General features: G+C 37.6%; 1 protein-coding gene across 1 annotated transcript in view; it reads right to left on the reverse strand.

The window, feature by feature from the left end:
* Positions 1–9,860: 9,860 nt before the first annotated feature.
* Positions 9,861–11,191, reverse strand: part of LOC586597 (tetratricopeptide repeat protein 4) — an 11,678-nt gene continuing 10,347 nt past the window's right edge. Inside the window, exons 8-10 of the mRNA XM_011669464.2 lie at positions 11,046–11,136; positions 10,479–10,561; positions 9,861–10,045 (exon numbers count right to left, since the gene is read on the reverse strand). Coding sequence (XP_011667766.2) covers positions 9,955–10,045; positions 10,479–10,561; positions 11,046–11,136 — 265 coding nt within the window. The 3' untranslated portion in view covers positions 9,861–9,954. The remainder of the gene's footprint in view (positions 10,046–10,478; positions 10,562–11,045; positions 11,137–11,191) is intronic.

An 11,191-nucleotide genomic window follows, 5' to 3' on the forward strand; every position in this document is an offset into this window, starting at 1 on the left:
ACTTGTGATTTACTTCTGTAGCGGAAAATTCAAAAAGTATATCGACCAACTTACTTGCTGTCACTGTAATGAATGCTGGGAAGTTTGCCACGTTTCATACGGAAAGTTTGAGGTCTTTGATATCCAATGTTTCAATACGTCCTATACGTTAATAATAATATAGGCATTCTGTAGCGCCGTCTATCTAGATAATTCTATTCCGAGGCGCATTTATTATTAGCTGCCGTTTATACAGCGCTCCAGCATTTCAAGAAATTAATTCCTGTCAGGTACCCATTTACATCACCTGGGTTGCGTGTGGCAAATGTAGATCAATGTCTCTTGCCAAAGGACATTAGTGCCGCGACGGGACTCGAACCGCGGACCTTGCGATCGACAGTCCAGGGACGTATCCACTCGACCACGACACCTCTGTTACACTAAAGACCGACGCACACTGCACGATCTGTTTACGATAAGATTTTAGACGAATTTGCAAAAGCGTTGTATATGGACCTTAAAACTTGTAAAATCTTAATGACCGAGGATCTGACTAGTCATATGATTAATTTTCAAGGCTTAAAGACGTTGTTGTCTCTTAGCATACTATAGGTTTCCCGTATAGCGCCTCTCTTATCCGAAAAACAAATTTTACATAATAATTATTGTATATTCCCCGTACAAATTGCAAACCAAAACATGTAAATTGCATTTTAATCAACAAAATTTCAATTTGCATCTTAATCTTGGAAATTGACTTTGGAATGGCATGACTGCTTCTTAATCTGTTAATCCTGCAATAATAACTTTAACCGCGCCTGCTATTTCATCAATGCTAAATTGTAGACATTGCTATCTTTCTACATCGCAATGCAAAAGATTGAAAGGAAACAAAGCCAGTTTTCATGATTGTGAATGACGTCACAATCTTATGAAGATCTGGACTCACTTTAGGCAAAGTGTTGTCTTCCCTTTCTTCCCTCGGCCATTTTACTTCCGTTCCTGCAAGTATACACCATTTTGTTTCCTGGAGGAAGACCTGCATGGTGTACAGCTCTAGGGACACCGTTCAGCTCTCGGGTTTCATTTAATCATCCAAACAAAGCTAGCCCAAGTATTGACCGACAGGGAAAGAGGAGCGCCGATGAATAAACTTATTCGCATCAATTCACACGTTCCCATTTCCCCTCGCCAAATTAGCGTCAATTCTTACCTTTTTTGTTTTTATTTTTTCTTTCTCGTATCTTCTCTTTCTTCTCCCTTACTCTTTCTTGTTTCTTCTCCCTTACTCCTTCTCTCTCTCTCTTTCTCCCTCTATCCATCTGTTTTCTCTTCCACTCTCTCTCCTCTGTATACAAATTCTTCCTGTTTCTATCTTTCCTATCTCCCCCCCCCTTTTCTCTCTCTCTCTTTCTCTCTCTCTCTCTCTCTCTCTCTCTCTCTTCTCTCTCTCTCTCTCTCTCTCTCTTCCTCTTAATCCATGCAGGTTCCGTGTTACAAAGGCTAGAGCGGGGCAAATCGATGGAAGGAGCCCCAAAGGGCGGACATTGGCAGAGATAACCAGTTTTTCAGAAGATCCATCCTCTCCCGGCGTTCCGTCTTCCAACGAGGAGTTCAGATGGGAGAGGGCTACCCGAACGCTACAGCAGAATCCGAGTTTACCATAATCCTGTTTACACTGGGAGATGTGTGAACAAGTTTTCGTTTTCACTTACTTCAAATGAATTAGAAACTTGACGTCCATTCATCTAATGAAACGCGTTCAAACTGGTGGTTTAACAAGTTTCGCCGAATATTTGCACTCATCCAGTTAACCTATGAAATACTTGTTTAATACGGAGAGTGCATGGTGTGAAGCCGGGTTGTTAATACTAATATGTTATTCTTTTATGGAGCCTTTGTTGGTAAAAAAATCATAATACCAACCTTCTAAATATGATCTCGAGTGTAGGGAAGTACTACAACAATCGAAAATAACAGCGTAATGACACGTTCACCCTTAAGGGATGCACTTTTAATGTGAGAAGAAAAACATTCAGAAAACCGTGGAAAACAGGGCACGATGTCTAAACAATCTTGTTGGCAGACAAACTCGTAAATCAATATCGAAGAAAAAACACTGGACGCTTTGCATTTTGCCGCACTTAGCCGGGAGGCTTGAGAACACTGGGTTCATCAAATTCTGCAGACGACCCAGCTACGGCTTGCTATCGATTTGCCAGCTTTCCGTGATCGTCGACTTAGAAGAGGCCTCGTACGGCGCGAAGTTCGCACAAGTCGACACGGGATTAGCAAATAGAAGTGTTTCTGTCAGATAAACATGAGAAGGGGCGCAGAGATGCATGTTGAGCTCTCAAAGGAATTCCGTCATCAAGTTATCATTCGAAGCCCGATTTTGTCCTAATCATCATAGCTTACTGGACTGCAACACTGATTTTCGCACCCTCGATATCATCGGCTTAATATTACTTCATTCGTAAGATTTAACAAAAGGCGTATTTGTGATAACCATCGACAAACCATCAGTTGGACCGCGATCCAGATTTTAAGTATCCTGCAATAAAACTAATCATTGCGGAATTGCATATATTCGTGCTCCGACTACGATTCGGTATTGCAATTAAGACGAGACTTGGTATTGCAAAACAGTGAATCCAAACAACCCGATGTAATATTGAAGGGGATTGAAGGGGTTTCATATTCAACTCATTTATTACAACAGTGCCGAGGAAATCTGGGATACAGAATTTTATCAGGATTCGGGCGCCGCTCAGACCCAGATAATTAACAGCTAAAATTTGAGCTGTCATTTTTCTCCTGCTACATGAAAAGGTGATGCGCGTCTACTTGTTTCTAAAATAAAGCCACATTTGAGGCGTCATTCATGCTCGATTCTACCTTTTCGTTGAAATTAGTTTCTTTTGAGACTTACATCGAAGGTGGGTTGATTTGCTTCAGAAAGTTGGACAGGAATATTTTTTTCTCTCTTGTGACGAAATTGACGGGTTAGCCTAAATTTCGCTTTTCATGCGCTTTTAATCCTTTCAGCTGCTCAGAGTATATCTACAGTGAGCACAATGTAAGCTACATGTTCACTTATATTTGGTTACGTCGAAGGCGGGATAGTTTTAATGAACTTCGTCTGTATTTACCCTTGTCAGCCGCAAGCACCATGCAGACGATGTGATCGAGAAGTATCGAGAACTCGGTGCGTATATCGCTGATGCAATTACGGAAAGTGTTTGCGCGGACTATCGCGGATGGGGTGACATTAATGTGATTACGACACAATAAAAACCCGGATTCTGTGCAAATAAAACGGTTACTTCGACACTACACTGACAAGTAATTCAATTCAACGAGACACCCTGCAGTAATACAGGCAGGAGATACGTCGTTAAACATATTGCAGAATCTAATTTTAATCATCGAAAGTGAGAATTTGATCAAAGTGGACCCAACGGGTAGAAGCCACGACCCCGATAACATTTTCGTTTGTCTGAACTAGATCTTTCTCGCGGAATGGTTTTTATCTTCGTATGTGTACAATATTAAATTCAAAACTTTTAAACTATGCGACAACATGTGAGCTTTAAGAGGGATTATAAATTGTGATATTTTTCATTCAGAAGAAAAATGAGAAGCTTCATATTATTTAGTTGATATGTTCGCAAACAGTTTAGCATACGGTTAGACTGATTTTCTAACAACTTATAACAAAAGCAAATTTCAAACATCAAGGATTTATACAAATAAACTGTTTGCCTAGTGTAAAATAATACACTTGAATCGTCAGCCGGAGTACATTGCTGTATCAAACATAAAATCTTCAACCGCGCCGCACTGGTAAAAAAGGGCGGGAGAAAAAACATTACAAAATATGCCTGTCATCTGTCTCAACACGAGTGCCTACGCCATAAGCGAGCAACCCGACATGACAACATCATCGTCATACAACGCCTCGGCGTACGGCAACGCAACAGTTACACCTACCACATTCGGGATATCAGATCCCGGGGACCCACTGGTCTATATCCTAGCTGTCCTGTCTTTCTACGTCCTATCCATCACGCTCCTAATGGCGAAATCCATCCACGGAGGACGGGAGGGAAAGAAGTATGATGATTACCTTCAGAGCTTCATCAAAAAAGAAGGAGGTCGCGATAACGGGTACAGCCACAGCGCGTTTACGACCAAGTCAAAACCGAAACCGTCGCCGCCGAAGTCGCCGGCACCACCTGTTGTGGTCTCATCGCCGGTGATGGGACAACCGGCGAGGACTGCGTTGAAAAAGCCACACGACGGCACGAGGCCGAAAACGAAAGAGAAGGTGCGGCTTATAGAACCGAGCGAGATCAAGAGAATAAAAGCTATGAACAAAAAGGAAAAGAAGAAGAAACACTCGCATCGGAATTTGGAGCCAGTTTTGATGACGTCTGTATAGCATAATGAGTTATGGACTTGTGAAAACATTGATGTAGATAATGAACAATAATTATTTTGAACGAGCATTATTTCCATGTGTCCATCGTTTTTTTCTGGAATGTCAAAGCATTTTCTTTTTTTACTGCTACCTCATTCGATCTGTGTATAATTCCTGCTTTTGTTACCATGCTATACTGACCTATCCTACTACAAGTAGGCATTTAAAGTTTTATTCGAAAATTAATACGAAAACAGCTTACTCAGAAATATACCGTAAAAATGAAATATATATTTGGGAATTATCTGTGTGTTTCAAAGTGAAATTTATAAAAATCGTTTCCGTTTATCAAAGTTTGCAGTTCCAATGACTCTGCGTTCCCTTCATATCAACTACTGCTCTATTTTACCGAGCTACGTCGTCTGAAAAGTATAATGATTCAATTGTGTCTTTAGTCTACTCCAATCCCAAACCGTCTACTAAAAGAAGCGGATCCATGTGTTTTGGCCGGAAGCGCAATGTGTCTTTAAATATTATGAATAGCCCCCCCCCCCCCCCCCCCCCCACTCCAACAGCGCAAAAATTACGAACATTTTCTATTAATGATGTCTCAACATTTGCATCTAACTGGCAAAAAAACAAGCAAATTGAAAAAGTTATCAACATTCCCCAAAGGGCACTTCGTGGCTGAATTTTTTAGTAAGTTTAACTTATTTTTGACTGGGGGCGTGCCCTAAAATCCGCCACTTAATTATATTTGTGTCATCATTTTCTCCTCTTTTTTTATTATTATCTATACTTACAATCATAATCAACTCTACTGCTCACTGCTTTACGTTAACATTCATACACTTTCATTATTTTCACATCCGATCGGTGCAAATTTTCATGAAAAGCATACGTTTACCATTCCATTGTTTAAATGTATAATCGAGGCGCAAAAATACTCTGAAATATTTTGAATTTTCTATTTATGTTTTAATAGTATACACATTGACGTTTGATACATGAACAAATCAGAAAATTTAAAGAAAAAACTTTCGATAAAAAAAATCCACTTTTAACGTAAATTTTCATATCACATTCAAAGGCGAATCATCGACGCAAGATGCAGGATATTAGGAAAAATATCGTACAATCTCGCAGGATTTAAATTATGGAATGCATTTCAAACCCAAACAAATTGTGTTATTTGAAAAAATAATAAAGAGATTGTGTTTAAATTCCTTCACAACAGACAAAACATTGGCTTACGCACAATATTTCGGGGTGACGTCATAGAATGTGGAGGGGGAAAATCGTTGTTTTTATATTGAAATGTCAAGCTATAATGGAATTTGGTTCATTTCCCCACAGAATCTTTAATTTGTGTTTATATGTAAAAGCATTCATGTTATTGTTTGCGTTGGGTTACCCCTCACTGCCTGAAAATTCAGTCTCCCGTCAACCCCCCAAAATGTCAACCCTTCGGGCAAAATATCAATATTCTCACAAACCCTGGATGGATGGATGTCACGAGGGACAGAGTGCACATAGCAGGATTGAATTTGAAATTCGCCCCATTTCGGAAAATGGGAATGATACATCAGGCGACAACAGACGAGAGCAAACAATTTATCAAAGCTGAGTTGAGTTATCCTGCCCCCTCCCTCCCCCGCCCAGGATTATAGTTAATAGTAATGAATTGAAAGGTTTGTGTTTTGATATAACGTAGGCGTATTACAACGACGATAGTAGTAAAATTTAATGAAGCGATTTTCCTTTGTCCGTTTTTTTCTTCGTTGCAAAAGAATTCCAACCAAAAATTGAATTCTGAATTGCAAATGCGAGGTGACATAGCTTAATTACTTTGGCGTTCGTTGCTGAGCTTTGGTAGACAAAAATATTATGAAAAAACTAATTTTTTTTTAAAGGATACAGTGCGTAGCCTCCTTAGTGTACTAGTCCCGTTTCATTCTAAAAAAAGATGAGAACTAGATAATTTATCAATACAATATCGTTGCATTATACGATCGAGCGTGATTATTCGCCAACATTTATCCAACCGAGCAAACTTCATGCACCTATTTCACAGCTACATTCTGAGCAAAAAAAAATACAAAATGGACCCGTGTACGGGCTCTCTTTTAAATGCAACAGCTTATTTTGCATATTCGTTCCATTTTCGTCAAGCTCTCCCCTTTTTACCCTCGAATCTTCTCCGCCAGACAGATAGTTGTTTCGTTATATTGGGAGAGGCCCAATTATCGCATGCTCGTACGGCAATATATCTCCCGGGATTCCCATACTCCATAGCCTTTAAGCTACAATTAAATAAATATCTCGCTCTGCAGGGGAGTGGGGCACAAGAGGCGAAATGGATCTTGGTTTGTTGAATTGAATCGTATTTCTCTCGTAACCCATTTATGAATAAATATTTCTTGCCTCGGCAAAAGAAGGGTTAGTAATTTTAACCCTATGTCATAAGAATATCAAGAAGCTTTAGAGGAAATTTAATGTACATGGGCTAGGTTTAAACAATAAATGGCATAAAACACTGACATTGGTTAGGCCTACATGCTATCACATATCAAGATATAAATGGTAATACATATTTCAGGAGCAGTGTTAATTGCAAACTTTAAATTGAATGTGAATTTTCTCATATAATTATTGTGTAGAATTTCTTGAAATTAATTATATTTTAACCATTATACATTGCAATATTAAATTCGACTCATTTGCAAAAATAGATTACGTGTAATATTTTGTTCAAGATACTGTTTTCCCCACCGCATTATCATGTAACAGCTCTATTGGAACAAAAGATAATTTGTTTCCCATATGAAATAATCAAGTGCAGATGGCAACGACCTAATTGCCCTTCAAACTATTATTGACAAGCATCAATTTTTATAATAAAAAGGATATTTTTGTAATGAATATACAATATCCTGTATTTTTCCTCACGCACCATCTAATCATGATATATTTCGCAGCTGCCTATGCTAGGGGGGATGATTAAAAATTCATGAAGTTTACATGGCGCGATGAGGGTCGGACTAGGTAATGACTATAGTGCAATGCTTGTGGCAGTAGCGATTCTAGAGGGGAGTTTAGGACTCACCCCTCCCACATTTTTAAATCTCCCGCCCCTTTAAAAAAAAAAAATCTTGACTAGAAACGAATTAAAGCAAGGCACTTGTAGAAAACTAATGCAAGAACCCCTCCAACCCCCCCCCCCCCCCCCACTTTGCTTGGCTTTTGGCATGGATACACGATGCTAAGCTATTAACTGTAAAATAAATGTGAATATTTCTTCATCAGTTTTATAGGCTTATAGTGCTGTCTTTCTGCACTGCGGTTATGAAATGAGGGATATCTTGGGCATGTAGGCCCTGTTTGGGGGTATAGGCCATTCGAAAAGGTCAGACAAAATCTTCCAATGTGACTGACGGATCCAGAATGTATTTTGGCCCGAAATAATATGTTCATTATTTTGAATAACAAAAAGTCCTCTAGGTTTATTCTGTAACAGGTGGGATTTTTCCTTAAGTTACTTTCCAAATGTTTGGATAAAAAGGATCAACTTGACAGTTTCTTCTATATCAATTAATTTGTTATGAGAACACGTAAGAGTATAATCCCCTTTCTGTTTCAACTTATTTTGTTTTGGGCTTTGCTGTACATTAATTTTACACAATTAAAAATGTAAATATTCTCTGGAAAGTTTTCCCAAGTTTTTATGAAAAAAGTACCCCGGGTTCAACAACGTAAAAATGGAATATATCTTAAAAGTGTGCATTTGTGTCATCTTGCCGTGTGTTTAAGTTATTAAAATGTGCCTGATTGTTGTACAGAAACTTTGGAATATTAATGATGTAATCCGAGTTATATGTACATATTCATGATCGATTGAAAATAAATAAACTGCTATATATGCCCAAAGAATTACCAAATATTTTATCTTGTTTGATATTACTGTAATGATTCAGAGTCAATCCTCAAGCAATTCAACTTCATCCAATAAATGACGAGTATTATTTTGTAATGCGTTATGTTGAGGTATCCTTCTGGCACCACTTTCGGCGGAAGGAGGCATAATATCCAATGGAAAGACAAATGATGATTCAAACTTTTCTCTTGAAATCTCATTCACTTCCTTGTGAACTTAGCAGCACCACAACTGAAGACAGCTATCTACAATATTCAAATCAATATTATCACTTCCATTATCATCATTAGCAGTATTGTCATCAATGTCAATATCATAATCATCATCATCATGATCTTCCTCCTCATAATCATCTCCTGCTCCTCATCACCATCTTATAGAAGTAGAAATTAGTGGTAGATGGTTGTAAATTACTATATTGTTCATGACACAACAAAGATACCTTTTTTACTAGATATGTAAGCTGATTGAAATAATTTACAATTATGAAAAACACTACTCAGTTCTGGATGTATTTCTGTTACATTTATTAATTAACATTACATGTATATACAATTTTTTAATATGATATAAGTATGAACAATGTTTAAAAAGTAGTAAACATATGCTATGAATTACTTTGAGTATAAATGAAAAAGTAGTAAGGAAAAAAATTACTGTATTTTGACATTACAGTTCATGTAGCCTTGAAGTAAATTCTGAGATCCTGATCAAAGTAAAATACTGTAAAAGACATACTGGAATTTCATTTAATCAAAGTTTCCTTCTTTTCTTACATAGTTGAGGTACTTAATAATGCTTATTCTTTAATTTCAAATGACATGATTCAGGGCCAGTAAAACATAACATAAAAGAAACAAAGAAAGAAAAAGTCATTGAATAAAAACTTTGTTTAAAACAGGAAAAGTGTAATGAATGTGGTATAAAGAAGAGGGGGTTCAATAATATATATACTCTGGCTCCTAACCATTAGGAGCCAGAGCATATAACACTGAGTTCCCATAGGACATATATTTATTCAGATGGTCATATCACAGCCAATACTTAACATATTCAATTGGTTTTTAGACATTTGGACATTATTTTTGATGCTCTTTCGGAAAATGATTTTTGTGACGTCACAGCTTCTGTACTCTATAGGGTGGCAAATGCAGTTTAAAGACTAATCAAAGGACATCAGTGCCGTGTTAAGGATCTAACCCACGATCTTTGCATTCTAGGTCGAGTGCTTAAACCACTCGACTACAACACCTCTGGATCGTTGGCTTAAAGTCTATTCCAAAGGACTTGGTATCTGAGGATAGATGCTCTATCGTGGAGCAACAGCACATCCTTTCAATGCTTCAACATTTCAAAGCTACAGCTAGGATCTCTCGGAGGAACTTGGTACATGAGAATGCCTTTCCAAAGGGCACTTGGACATCAACTGGGTTTTGAACCCAGGACCTCCTGGTTCCAAGGCACTGATCCATCCCCTAGGCCACCACACCTCCTCTAAAGCTCCAGTGATAAGATTACATCCTCTTTGCAGTTTGAACCAGTTTGAACCAGTTTGAACCAGATTTAGCAAGAAGTGATTCACTGGTGATGTTGAGTTTATGGAAGTACAAGACCTGGCTCATTTTGAGTACTTCTTTAGAAACTGTTCATGATATGGTGTTGCTGTTGACAGGATAAAGAATGTAGGTACCCCACCAACTATCTGATACCTGCGAATACAACAGTTTAATTTTTTTAAGGAATTAGATGGAAAAGTTTTTGCATACCAAACCCTTATTATAATAATAATATTATATTATAATAATAATAATATTTCTAGGGACTACTATTGCTTATTTCAGTGTTTGTTTGGTTTTTACAAAAATCCCATACAATAAAACTTACTGTAATCCGTGGGACAAACAATCAAAATCCATTCACCACTTATGTAGGGGAGATAGGAAAGTACTTCTTCATCCAGACAGTCCTATTCAAATTCTCCTTAAACACATGTAGTCACCTCATTATGGCTCGATTCATATTGCTCTGAAGAAATGTCCAAAAGTCATTTAAATTTCCCCTACAGACTTTTAGCATGAAAATGTACATTGGAATGACACACTTATAAAGGAATAATGTAGTGATAGCTAGATTTCACTATACCTTGGATGTTGTAATGCTGTTTTCAGTGGTGGATCTGCTTTCAATTCGACCAGTTTTCCTGCATCATAATCTTCAAAATAAACCTGCAAAACAGACATAAACACTCTCCATTAGTACAAAGACCCAATAATGCTTAAGTTTGGACCTGCTGTACTTTATGTGTCAACACTTCATGTAAGTAAAATCTTCAAAAGCAAAAAAAAAAAGAAAAACCCTTCGAACCATCTGGGGTTTTACAATTGTTGGAAAAGGGCTTTCAATCAATACATTGACTTTGCTCTACAGAATAACAGCTGTCGAGATTAGCTTTTAAATATTTACTTGAGATATTTGTTTCTTTTCTTTGAATGGTATTTTGTACAATATGCAATCAATCAAAAATACTTTGTGCTCTAAAAGAAATTGAAAACAAATATGGATATGAAGAAAACAGACTAATTCTAAACCATACCTATTTAGGCCATCTTAATAAAACTTGAGAACATACACCAATACATAGAGCTTTCACAAATCAACACCAATATAGTTAAATGCAAAGAGGTACAGATTGACTGACTAATGACTGACCTTGAGATTTTTGACCTGGTATTTTCTCTCAGGATCCCATTCAGGAGGCGCTTCTTCCAATGAAAACATCACCTCAAGGTGGTCTAGAAACCTGTAAGGTGGCACAAAAGAAGAAACTGTGTCAAAGATATTTTTGTTCATAAGCA

The sequence above is a fragment of the Strongylocentrotus purpuratus genome, unplaced genomic scaffold (genome assembly GCF_000002235.5).
Source record: "Strongylocentrotus purpuratus isolate Spur 01 unplaced genomic scaffold, Spur_5.0 spur5_scaffold_3, whole genome shotgun sequence".
In the NCBI taxonomy this organism is placed as follows: Eukaryota; Metazoa; Echinodermata; class Echinoidea; order Camarodonta; family Strongylocentrotidae; genus Strongylocentrotus; species Strongylocentrotus purpuratus.